This window comes from Penicillium paradoxum, assembly GCF_028828445.1.
Source record: "Penicillium paradoxum strain IBT 22861 chromosome Unknown utg000007l_segment0_segment0, whole genome shotgun sequence".
Classification (NCBI taxonomy): domain Eukaryota; kingdom Fungi; phylum Ascomycota; class Eurotiomycetes; order Eurotiales; family Aspergillaceae; genus Penicillium; species Penicillium paradoxum.
Window position 1 is genome coordinate 2,997,756 of NW_026643185.1, and position 14,310 is coordinate 3,012,065.

The 14,310-nt window shown below is 33.1% G+C and overlaps 1 protein-coding gene across 1 annotated transcript; it reads right to left on the minus strand.

The window, feature by feature from the left end:
• Window positions 1-367: 367 nt before the first annotated feature.
• On the minus strand, window positions 368-2,716 carry N7457_008642 (Zn(II)2Cys6 transcription factor; the record flags this gene model as incomplete). The annotated part of the gene is made up of 6 exons (XM_057179685.1): window positions 368-916; window positions 971-1,194; window positions 1,244-1,542; window positions 1,605-1,788; window positions 1,811-2,565; window positions 2,619-2,716. 6 exons carry the CDS (start codon window positions 2,714-2,716, stop codon window positions 368-370), a joined length of 2,109 nt encoding a protein of 702 aa, XP_057028071.1.
• Between the last annotated feature and the right edge of the window lie 11,594 nt (window positions 2,717-14,310).

Sequence of the window (14,310 nt, forward strand, 5' to 3'; positions counted from 1 at the left end):
ACCTCTCGGATATAGATCATCCACGGATTAAGTGGATAGATGACAAAAGGCAAATTTCCCTTTTTTCGGCGGGGGTCTCTCGAATGGGGTTGGATTCAGGAGTCACCTACTGCAGTCTTATTAATCGAGTGTTGATATAATACTATTGAGAATGATCTTCTAGTAAGCCAAGTAATTCGGGACTATAAGTAGGCAAGGGAAGATGAAACCGAAGTTCAAGAATGCGATTACAGTTTATATTAAGATGCGTTGACAAGAAAAGCACCACGATCAAATACATAGGCAGCCGAGCTGGTGTCCTGGCAGACGGAAACGGCAAAAAGCCCCCTATTTTGCGGTTATAAAGATATGTGACCCAAAGCTTTCATCAAAGAACCGGGGCATCATTTGACTGATAGATCGAAAAGAAGGCCTCCAGGTCCATGGTCGAAAAGTCGAAATCCCAGCCCATATCAGACTGGGTGAAATCAAGTAAGTCTTCCCCAGAGCCCACGGAGCCTCCAGTTTCCAGGATATCTGGTTTCTCTGGATAGGGAATATTCCAAAAGGGTGTTGGTAGGTCGGGTCGCATCCCCAGAGGCTGGCTTTGAGGAGGTGCAGGGTCGTTGAGCAGTGATCTGTCCCTGCGATCGAGATTGGGGCCTTGTTGTATAGCTGCCGCGCCCGGATATCCAACATCTTCTCCGCGTAGTCCCAAATAAGGTATCCATTCGTATGATGGATTCATCTTCCGGAGAACAGTCTGCACAGCTAAGATTGAGCTTGTAATAGGATCACCGGGGCGCATAGTTGTCATGGTTTGCAATGAAGCATGCACCCATGGCAGATAGGCAGGCGCAACATCCGGGTTGTGGAGGAATTCGTAGATTAAAGTGAATGAAGAGCTGGTCAAAAAATACCCGTGGTATCGCAATTCCTGTGATATGGTAAGAAAAGGGCATTTGTAAAGGAAGAAATGCGATATAGTTACCCGAACGAGATCGTTGACCCTAGAAGACTCAGATAGGTGGCGAATCGTCTTCTGGGCTGTTGCTATTGCATGATTACAGGCTTCATTGAGCCAGGAAGGCGTTTCACTGGGACGATTCGATACATGGGTGCTGGGCTGGTTAAGTGTTAAGTTTTTCTCACGCTGTAGATGGCCGCGGAATATCAGGAATGGACGAAAGGTAAGAAGGAGGGTATGATTGTAAACTATCTCTAATCAGAATGGAGCCAGGGAATATGCGAAGTGTTGACTTACGAGTGATAAAGATTGCTTGCCGAACGCCAAGGGATCCCGGCTGAATACAGTCATCAAGCTTAAAGCCCAAAGCTTGCTGTAGGTGCGCTTCGTGGCCACGGAGATCCTCCGCAATGGACCGAGCGACTCGCCACATGTGCAAGAGAGATTCATGCCGCTGGGCATAGATCTCATCAGTGGACCGACTGATCGTTTTGCAAAGCTGTGCTAACAGTCGAATGAATGGATCCTGGGGATACTCGATTGCAATATCTTTCAAAGAGAGGGAGCTAGGACGGCCAGCATGGAAACAGAACCAGCTATTCATCAGGTCAGTCAGTAAATCTAAAATCGGGGATTGGAACGAAAATGGCATGCATACGTTTCGTAGGCGTAAAGAGACCAGAACGTTACTCGTCGCTCTTCAATATTTTCAGGTGTTTGATCAACATCATGGGGTACGTCCTTATGCAGACCCGCCGAAAAGGCTTTGCGCGAAGCAGAACCTAGATGCAAGAATGCTGAGTTCGGCCGGCCTTGTTCGTTTTGGTAATTAGCGTATAGACCTAGACAGGTTAGTTGGCGCACAGAGCATGGGTGGAGAGTGACTTATCATAAGCAACGAGATTTGAATGGTCTGAAGATTCACCACGTCATCAAATGCGGCCAAGGAAGCCTTGACACGCTCAAACAACACATGGCCCCAAGCAAACTGTTCTGTACCAAGTGCGGCACTTGCCATGGCCAAAAGAAGAATCGCCTGAGTAAGAGTATCTGGATGTTGTGTGGGACACGAGTGGTATAGCCGATCCAAACATTCTTCATAGTATAGTTTCGGGCGATGTGGCAGCATATGATAAAGGCTGGAGAGATGTCGCGAAAGAAAACGCTTAGCAAGATCATATGGCAGGAACATCATAGACATATCCCCTGAGTCGAGGGACTTGCTAGCCTCATAAAAGTCCGGGGTACCAAAGAAGATACGACGGAAACTGAACAAGTCTAAGCCAGCTCCAGCTTCTTCCACTCCGCCAGATGGTTCAGGTCGCGCAGTAGGATTGGAGACAAGATCTCGGTAGATATGTTGCATCAGAGAGAAATGCGAGGTCGGTCCATAGTATAGTTGCATCCTACATGACGGCGATGCCATATGTGTTGCCGATACACTGTTGGGGAAATCATTCATAACGGAAGCTGTGGGCTGTGCATTTGCCATGCTTCCACTGGCAGAGCCCAGGGTTGGATTCCTCTGGCCAGCATCCTCGTTCCCGGACTTCTTCCGCCGTTGGCGAATGTAGTCTCTGTATATGCAAGAGGTATTGCGCAATTGGCAAGTTTTGCACCTGATATTAGATTAGCTCAATGCATTATTCCAACATAGACTAGCAAATCTCACGGAGCCAGGCCATTGCATTTGATTTTACGCTTGCGACATTCCTGGCATGCTCGAGGGATGCGCCAACCTGGTTGGGCTTTATCTGACGGCTGAGACATCAATACGCCTCACAACCCCCGGTCAGTGCAGGTCATCTCCGGTTTATCCGAGAAGATGATCTCTATATCCGAGTCACGTGTGTGCTTTGTCAGCTCCTTCCACCCGGGGGCTGGTCCAGTGCGCCATCGTCGAGTCGTCGGAGCTAAAATCTAGGCCCGTGATCGTCCAAAGAGATAACTTGATCCAGGACCGGTATTAAAGGCGTCTACGGATGACATCCCGGAACCGGGATCGCACCCGGAATGACTGGTGAAATCTGCCGAGGCAGCTGTTCCTATTTCCCCCTGGAATTGGCGCCTCCTACACAAAGTGTCAAGTCTCAATCTTAAGGCTTCCAAACTTTGTCAACTGATGTGGTATTCAGTATAATAGGGGTCCAATCAAGGAGGTTGAAAGCTCTGTATTTCTGTATCCCCTACTCCAGCAGGAAATATGACTATTCTGACTAATGCTGGAAATATAGGATAAACTAAACTTCCGGTATGCCGATCTCTTGCTCCGACATACCCCCTCAGCTAGGCTAGTATGGTCTAGCTATTTCCTCCACCTAGGTCGGCATGCTGATCCTCCTTTATGTGGATCACAGAGCTTCTGCTATCAGATAGCTTATTTCTGTCATCCTCGACATCTTAATAAAGGCTTTATACTTCTGCCTAGTGAGCAGCTTCGTGAGTCCGTTTATAGCTATACTAGCTGTCGGTACCTATTTCACCTTGATTCTTCCTTCCCTAACTTTCTATCTATGCCAGTGCCGATAAATATCGACGTGTCGAAGCTTCGTCTTAAACGCCGTATTCTCGCTGGTGAGTAGACTCATCGTCCGCTGGTTATCGTAGTTAATACTTAGTTAATAGGACGGGACCAAACCAAGGGTGTTACGACTCTCTGCTAGGAGAGTGCCTCACAGGCTGGATCCCGCCTGGTCCTATGACCCAGAACCCGTGACCCAGCAGGGGTAGCACGACCCCCCGCCAGAGACTGCACCAGGAAGACTGAGTCCTACCGGGTCAGGTGACCTAGTCCCGTGACCCGCCAAAGGTCATCTATATAGAGACTACTAAGGGAACTTAGTTCTTTAGCGATTAGTTTATAAATATACTAGCACCCTACTATTCCTTTACTCTAGTTCTATATTACCTACTAGGACCCGCTAGCACGCCGGTCCTAACATTCTAATCGCTAAATCTTAATTGAACTAGACCGTTAGAATACGTAATATTAACGACTCGACGTACGAGCGACCGCCTAAGGGGAGTCTTAGCCCCGATCGCGGAAACGAACGACGTCCCGGGACCCCTATAACCCCTACTAGAAGAGGTAGAGATATAGGGAGTCGACGATAACCCTTAGGGAGGAAACCCGCCGGATCTAATAACCCCGACTAAGGTAGATAAGGAGACGGAACTCTAAGAGTTAGAGACCCTTAAAAGACGTCTAGCTCTAGTAAAGGAGAAAAATAGGATTTACGCGGAGCTATAGGACGAAGAAGAAAACGTAGTAATCCTATAAGCGAGAATATAAGGATCTAAGATCTATTAGGGTTCGCTAGATAGTACTATTAACTAAATTACCTACTAACTATCTAATACTACCTATATAAACTTAATTATATTATAAGGAAGTACCGAAGGCTACCTATCCTACTAGAAGGAAGTAAGGGAACTATATATACTCTATAATATAATAATATATAGAGCTAAGAGTTCGGGCGAATATAATCTCTTTAAGTTAAACTAGGAAGCCTTCTAGAATAGATATCCTAATTAGTTCGCTAGTGATATATATAAGATAGATTAAGTAACTAAGTTTTTAGCGCTAAAGATTAATATAATATAGATAGAATACTATAGGAATAATCTAGATATAACGTTTACTTAGTTAGTTTTTAAAATATAAGCGCTTACTTAGATTACTAACCCTATCGAGATATAGCGAGAAACTAAATATAACTAATAATAGATAATATAAGCTAAGTATTAAGATATATACTAATATACTTTAAAATTTATTAGACTCTATAACCGCCTAAAAGATACGCTAACTAGATAAATAAGAATCGACTATTTAGAGATAGATATTATTAAGGAGGTATAAGATAAAGTAAGAAGATTTATAGCCCCTATTATAGATTAATAGGATAACTAGGTAGCCTTCTATAACTAAATTAAGAAAGTAATACTAGGTAGGATATTATATTTTAGAGAGACTAAGAAGATAACGCTAAGAAATATTATAGACTTATAAGAATCTAGTAGAAGACCCTTTAAGGGAAATAGCGCCTCCTCTATATAATAAGCTATAACTATTATAGAGAGTAGAAAAGCTACTATAGGATCTAAATAAGACTAAAGCGGAGATAGTAAATTTTATAACTTTTATAGTAAACCGGGCTACTATATAAAGAACTACTATAAAAAAGCTATAATAAACGCTATAGCCGCGGAAGAGTTAAAAAAATAGATAACCCTATACTATAGATTCCTATAGTATTAAGGATAGTTCTTTTCGGAGAACGTAAGGGAGTATACCGAGTACTTATCTATAACGTACTAATATTAGATATTAAGACTAGAGCCCTAATAAGAGTAGCTAAGATACTAATAAATAGTAGTATAACCTAAAGCTTCGTAAGCTAGAAATAGGTAAAAGAGAACCTAGAAAAGATATATATAATAAATACCCGCCTAATAGAAGCCGTAAATAAGTGTAAGATCTCTTTATATAGAAGCTAAGAAGTATAGCTTAGCCTAATAGACCGGAATAGAATCTATAGAGTTATTAAAATAACCTATAAAGCTATAGATATAATAATCTATAATATAATCCTAAAAATAGATTAGCTTAGACTAATAAATCCGGATATTAACTAGGTAACTAGTAAGTAAGTATATAAAAATATAGCCCCGCTAAAGATTAAAACCCTCCTACTAAAAGACTTTAAGGAAGAAATAAGACTATAAGATATACTTAGAGAGCTATATTTAGATATCGATAAGGTTATCGGGGAGTTTATAGTAATACTAGAGATAATATAAAGCTTAAATAGGATCTCCTATCTAGTATAACCTCTAACTAAACTCTTATTAGAGTACTAAGATCTAACTATTATAGCGAGTAAAGAAGGTACTATAGCTTTTCTAATCTATATAGAGTATAATTACGTAATTAAGCTAATACTAGGTAAGATACCTTTTTAGAGGCTAGTATATATATTATCCGCTAAGGAGTTAGAAGTCCTCCGCTAATATATTAAGGAGAACCTCGAAAAAGACTAGATCTAATACTTAAAGAGTTAATTAGGTATACCTATCCTCTTTATACTAAAGAAAGATAGTAAGCTTAGACTCTATATAGACTATAGAGGGTTAAATATAATTACTATTAAGAACTACTATCCTCTACTACTAATTAATAAGTCCTTAGTAAGATTATTAGGAGTATAGATCTATACTAAACTAGATCTATAAGATACCTATTATAGGATCTATATAAAATAGGAAGATAAGTAGAAGATAGCGTTTAGATACTACTATAAATATTTTAAATATATAGTAATACTATTTAGACTCGCTAATACTTTTACTACTTTCTAAATATATATTAATAGAGCCTTAGTAAGACTTATTAACGTCTATCTAGTAGTATATCTTAATAATATACTAATCTTCTTAAAGGATAAAGAGACCTATATATATTACGTCTAAGAAGTACTAGAACGCCTAATTAAGTAGAGGTTATTTATTAAACCTAGTAAGTATATATTCTATATAAAAAGAGTTAATTTCTTAAGCTTTATTATCTCCCGCTATAGAATTATTATAGACCTTACCTAAGTAGAGACGATAAACTAGTAGCTAGAGCCGACCTATATCTTTAATATATAGTAGTTTATAGGCTTTACTAACTTCTACTAATATTTTATTAGAAAATAGTCGATAATTAGCGCCCCCCTTAATAATCTAATTAAAGGGCTAGATATATAAAAGAAGGGAAGAAATAAGCGCTAAGAAGGGTTCGTTTTTATAGAAGAAGTATAAGAAGCTTTTAAAAGGACTAAGACCGCTTTCTAGACTACGCCGATACTCGTATACTTTAACACTATATTAAAAACTATAATAGAAACGGATATATTAGAAGCTACTATTTATATAATTATATTATAGCTTTATAAAGATAGATATTAGTACCTTATTACCTTCTATTCCCGGAAGATACTAATAGTAGAGAGAAATTATTAGATCGGCGACTAAGAAATACTAGTAATCTTTATAGGGTTTAAAGAATAGCGCTACTTCTTTAAAGGAAATAAGTACCCGATTATAATAATAATAGATTACGCTAATCTTATCTAATTTATAACGACTAAAAAGCTTATAAGACGCTAAGTACGCTAGATAGAATACCTTATAGGTTTTAACTTTATTATTATATTCTATTTAGGGAAAACGAATCTTATAGATACTCTTAATAAACGACCTAAATATATAGTAGATAAGCCTTTAGACGCTATAAATTATAATATCTTTATATAGAGACTTAAAGAGATTATTAATAAAGGCGTTATTTACTAAAGGGATCTATAGGATATAATATATCTAAGCGCTATAATAACTATAATATATATAGAGATCCCTATTAAATCTACGATAAATAGACTACTAAGTTAAAAGAAGATACGCGAAATAGCTAAAGAAGAAACTATATATATTTATAAGCCGTTAGAAACTATAGTAGAACTTATATTTAAGATATAGGTAAAGAATAAGTTCTATAGGAATACGCTTAGAAGGGTATAGGAAACCGGCGACTTTAAATAACCCCTAAAGATATAATAGAGTATAAGAAGCTAAGATAGACTACTAAGATATAATAACTATATCTATATTCCTAAAGACGAACCTATAATCTACTAAGAAATTATAAGAATCTACTATAACGATCTATAGGTAGACTATTATATAAGGAAAAAAACGTTATAGACTATTAGACGTAAATACTAGTAGAAAACCCTTATTAAGGATATATAAGACTATATCCTTATATACTAGATTTACTAGTCTAATACTATTAAACGCTATAAACTATATAGACTACTCGAACTACTACTAATACTAAAGAGACTAAGCTAGTAGATAAGCGTAAACTTTATTATAGGCCTACTACCTTTAAAATAAGAGAGGAAGGCCTATAACGTAATTATAGTCGTAGTCGATCTATTCTTAAAATATTCCCTTTATATTTCCTATACTAAGGACGTAGACTTACTAGAACTTATAACCTTATTTTATAAAAAGATTATACCTCTATAGGGAATACTAGAAAACCTTATTAGTAATAGAGGTACTATCTTTATATTAAAATTCTAGAGCTACTTCTACTATCTCTTTACTATAAGATATAGACTATTAATAGTCTATTATCTATAAACTAATAGGTAGACTAAAAGATAAAACTAGAATATTAAGTATTACTTATATAATATAGTAAGCTAGTACTAAGATAACTAGATAAAATAGATCCCTTTTATATAGATTATTTATAATACTACTATTTATAGTATACTAAGAATATCCCTAGCTAAAGTATTATTAGGATTCTAACCGGAACTAAGAATATTAGTACTAGATAGAAAGATAGAAACCTATAATAATACTAAAAGCCGCGTAAAGGAAATACTAAAGATATAAAAAATACTAAGAAAGCGCTTAGAAGAGTTAAAAACTATAATAAAGCGAGCCTATAATAGGAAATATATAGAGAAGTCTTTTATAATTAGATAATAGGTTATACTAAGAAATAAGTATATTAATTTAGGATAACTATATAAAAAGCTAGATAACCGCTATATAGGACTTTTTATAATAGCTAATATAATAGGATAATAAGTATACTAACTAATCCTTATACTAAGATACTATAAGATCTACTCTATATAATATACTTTAATACTAGAGCTATACTACAGAGATCCGCTAAAAGCTTAAGATCGGCCTAATCCTATACTAGTAGATAACTAACCCGAATAAAAGATCGAGGAGATTCTAGCCGATAACTATAAAGGTACCGAATACCTTATTAAATAGAGGGGATATAGGTATAAGGAAAATACTTAGGAGCTAAGAGAAAATATAGAAGATATACTAGTATTTAAGAACTACTATAATAAAAAAAAGAACGGCCGGAGCGTATAATACGCTAAGGAAGATCTATAAAGAAGAAGTTAATATAATCTAGGATCTACCGCTAGATATATTCCGGGAAGGTCGGAAAGACCGGAGTAGGCTTAAGAACGCCGAACCCGATAGCTAACTACCGAATAGACCCCTAGAAAATAACTAGCTACGCTAATATATACTATAAATAGGTTAGGGGAGGATCTAGAATACTAGTAAAGATAAGGAGCGGACGAAAAATATCCTAAAGAGACTATAGATATATAATAAGGATATATAGGAGTTTATTACCGAAAAATAGAACAAAAAGTAATATAACTAGTACTCTCTAAGGGTATAATATAATAACTACCTATACTAGACGAGTAACCTTTAAAATACGCTTATATCCTTACCGCTATATATATAACTTAGCCTAAGGAGGCGCCTAAAGCTAACCTATAACCCGACTTATTAATAAAACTATTATAGTATTTCTTTATTATACTATTTTACCTTAGGCTCCCTTTTTCTTAGACGGAGGAGACCCCTCCGAATACCCTATAATATCGGGATAGAACTAATATAATCCGGTCCTAAGAAGCGGGGAACCTAAATTATAAAAGGAAGATATCTATAGGAAAAGGGAAGGTAAGATTTAGTCTTATAACTAATATAGAATTAAATACCCTTCGTTCTAACTATATATCCCTCTCGTATTATTATTTACCTAGTTAATAAGTACTACCTTAATAAATAGTTACTTTAATAATTCTAAATCTTCTTCTTTAACTACCTAAAGAAATAATAATAAGATAGAGTTTATAATCCCGATAGGGTAATAAAGAGATACCTCTATAAGAAAACCCTACTATCTACGAGATAGAGAAAGGAGAGACCTAATCTTTATTAGGACTCTTAGAAGTACTTACTACCGCTAGCGGAGATAACCGATAACCCTCCGAAACTACCCCGAATCCTTAGCGAAATAGGGATAATTCTTAAGTAATCCTTAAGAAAGAAACCTTCTAAGCCCTTATAATAAGGATTAAATAGCTTAAAAGAGTAGCTAAAATACCTATATATTATAGCCGGATCTATAATAATTCCCTAAATCTACGTAGTTAGGAAATCTATTTTAAGAACTCTAACTTTATAGAAGAATTCTCGATCTAAGAAAGAGAAGATTAGTTATTTAGGCTACGCCTAGAATTTAAAAGAGCGAGTAAAAAATATAGTACTAAAAAGTAAAAAATCCTCGGTACCTTATCCTATATAAATAGGAACTATTAACGACTTTAGTATAACTATCTAGATAAAATACCTTTAACTCTAAGCTAAATTATATAGGATTCGTAGGCTTACTTTAAGGAATAGACTTTATCCTTAATAAAAAATTCTATAAATATATAAGCTATTATTACTAACTAAATATAACGAATAATCTAGCGAAACGATTAAGACCTAAGAGAATTTTATTATAAGTTAAATCTCTTAGAAAAATATTTCCCGAAGTAAAGCGAGAAATAAAGAGCCTTTATCTTCTTTTTAAAATTTAATTATAGACTCTAAGCCTATATCTATAAATATAATCTAACTCTTCTAAAAATTTAAAAGGAGATAGTTTCTATTATATTAAAATTTTAAGAGCTTTAAAACTAGAAAATAAAACCTAAACGAAAAGCGACTAAATCGGGGTAAAGAGATCTAGATATAAAGAAGAAAAAGAGAAAATTCGAAAAATATAATAAAAATAAAAACTTCTCTAAAAAAAGAAATCTAAAAGACTTAAGGTCGAAAAGATAAGGAAACCCTATTAATAAAAAGATAGAGAAGAAACTTACCTATTATACCTATTAAAGTAAGGATCACCTTTTAAATAAATATCTAAATAACTCCCCGATAAAGAAAATAAAAGTATAACTAATAAAAGTAAAAGGATCCTTAACGAAATAATAGGGAAATAAGAGTAGGTTAGAGTAGATTTCCCTACTCTAACCTCTTAGATCGGAATAACGATACGCTTCTATACTCTAATCCTAGTAGGAAAAATTAAAATCTATATAAACCTAGATAGTTATATAGAAGTTAACCTTATTAGTTATAAGTTCGTAAAAACTTAGAAACTTTAAAAGGCGAAACTTATACCTTCTATTATTAAAATAGTAGGATATAAAGAAGTAACTATATATAGAGTATAGAATATTTTTATAACTATTATAGATAGTAAAGGAATTACTAGAATATTTATATAATCCTATATTACTATCGATAAAGATCTAAGGATTTTAGGTAGTCTAGTATTACTATTAATAATAACTCTAATTAACTAAAAAATTAACCTCTCTCTACTAAACCGAAAATAGTAGTTTAATACCCTAAACTATAAAATAATAACCCTATACTAGTTTATAAAAGAATATAGGAACTATATATATATCTATACTATAGTAAAAATACCCGAAGAAGTATAGCTTCTATATAAAGAGAAGAGGGATATAGAAGAATCTCTTAATTTACCTTCGGAACTATAAGGATTCTATAATATCTTCTCTACGAAAAACGTACGAACCTTTCCCTTAAATAAGTCTATAGACTATACTATTAATATATTATTAAAAGAAAATCCCTTTTATAGACTAATCTACCTCTTATCTTAAAAGGAACTAAAAGAACTTTAAGAATATATTAATAAGAATCTAGAAAACGGATAAATCTAACTATCTAAAAGTCCTATAGGAGTACTAATCCTCTTTATTCTAAAAAAAGATAGTAGATTACGTCTCTATATAGACTATTAGAGGCTAAATAAAATCTTAGTTAAAAACTAATACCCGTTACTACTTATCTTAGAAATTCTAGACTAATTAGCGGGAGCTAAATAGTTTAGTAAAGTCGATATCTAAGATACGTATTACTAAATTTATATTAAGGAAAGAGATAAATAAAAGACTACGTTTTATACTTAATATAGGTACTATAAGTATATAATTATATTATTTAGACTAACTAATACTCTTACTATATTCTAAAGTTATATCTATAATATACTAAGAGACTACTTTAATATAATTTATATAGTATATCTCGACGATATACTAATATTTTCTCCGATAAAGGAATCTTATATAAAATACCTCCGAAAAGTCCTTAAAAACCTTAGGAGAGCTAGCCTATATATAAAGGCCTTAAAGTATATATTTTATTAGGAAGAGGTAGAGTTCTTAGGATTTATAGTAGATTTAAAGGGCGTCTTTATAGACCCCCGAAGAGTAGAATCTATTAGGAACTAAGAACTCCCTAAAAACTATTATAATATCTAAATATTTATTAGATTTTATAACTTTTACTAATAGTTTATACTATAGTTTTTATAGATTATACTTCTATTAACTTCTCTACTAAAAAGGTTAAAAAATAAAAGAAAACCCGAATAAGTCTAGTTTAACGTCTATAAAAAACTTATATTTCGCTATCTAATTATAGTATTTTAGTTACTAATACTACTATACTATTTCGATCTAGAAAGAGATACGCGATTAGAAACTAATACTTTTAATAAAGATATAGGAGAGATTATATCCTAGAAGGATAAAGATAGGAAATAATACCCTATAACCTTTTAGTCCTAAAAGTTTAGTAGGGCTAAACTTAACTATTCTACCCTAGATTAAGAACTATTCGCTATCGTTTACTTATTTAAATATTAGCGATACTATTTAGAAGGAAGTATCCGACCTATAGAAGTTCTATCTAATTATATAAATTTATAGACTTTTATAAAGTAGCTAAAGCTAAATAGAAGATAAGCGAGATAGTATATATTCCTATCCCTATATAACTTTTTTATTAAATATAGACTAAGAAAAATAAATCCTATAGATATATTATCCTAAAAAGTAGATCTAAAACTAGGGGACGCCTTAGTAGAAGATCTACTTAGATTATTACGTAATAGAATTATTACTAAAATACTACTAAAACGGAGTATTACTATAGCTAAATCGCTAAGTATTAGTGATTTATATATTAGTAAATCCTAGTTTAATCTAGAATAGACTAATATAAATAGTAATAAAGCTAGTATAGAAGTAGCTAACTAGACTATATAGGAGGAGTTAGATTATAACTAATAGATACTCTATAAAACGGTTAAGTATATATACTAAAACTAATCTATATATATATAAGAAGTATAACTAGACCTATAAAACCTAATTAAGAAAATCTAGGATAGCGATCCTAAGATACGCTACCGAAAACTTATTATTTCCTAGTTAAAACTAGATAATAAAGACTAGAGCGTCGATCTATATAGTATTATAAGGTATAAAGAAAGACTCTATATCCCTATAAGAGAGAACTTAAGGAAAAAACTTTTTAGTCTTTATTATAATAATATCTTAGCGGGATATTTTAGTAAATATAGAATATTAATATTACTATAAAGATATTTCTATTAGTAAAATATATATTAAGATATTACGGAATACGTCTCTAAATATATAGTATATTAAGAAAACGTAGCTCCGAGGTATCGGCTATATAGCGTACTTAGAATACTACCGATTCCTACTCGACCTTTCGCTAAATTATTAATAGATTTTATTATAGGATTACTATCTATAATTTATAAAAACGATATAGTAGATAGTATCTTTATTATTATTAATAAGATAACGAAATAGGCTCTATTTTTTACTATTTCTATATTAATTAATACCTCTAAGCTTATAAAGCTTTTCTATATAGAAGTAGAACTTCGTTATAGACCCCTATAAGGTATTATATTTAATTAAGGCCTTATATTTATTAGTAAATTTTAGTCTTAAATATACTACGAAAATAAGATAAAACTACGTCTTTCTACTATATTTTACCCTTAAATAGATAGTTAAATTAAGTATATAAATTAAATACTAGAATATTATCTTAGATATTTTATTAATATAGAGTAACTTATATAGCTAAAACTACTACTAATAGTATAATATACCTATAATAACTCGCTTAATATAACTATAGGCTACTCTCTATTTATAGTTTTTATAAGCTATAAGCCTAACTTTTATATATATTCCGAGGACGAAACGTATAAAAAGAAGGTCCTAGCTATAACTAAAAGAATCGAGATTCTAAAAAAGTTATAGGAAGATATAATAGAACGATAGTAAAAAGCTTCCGAATTATCTATAAAATAATTTAACTCTATTTATAAACCTATAGTATTTAAAAAAGGTGACTTAGTAGGGTTATTAATAAGAAACCTAAAATTTAAAGTCTATACTAAGAAATTAGCCCTAAGATATATTAGACCGTTATAGGTCCTAAATCTTATTAGATCCTAGACGTACCGGTTAAGTCTCCTAAACTAATATAATAAGATATATAATATATTTTATATCTCTCTTCTAGAACTATAGAAAGGAGAAAATTCCGAA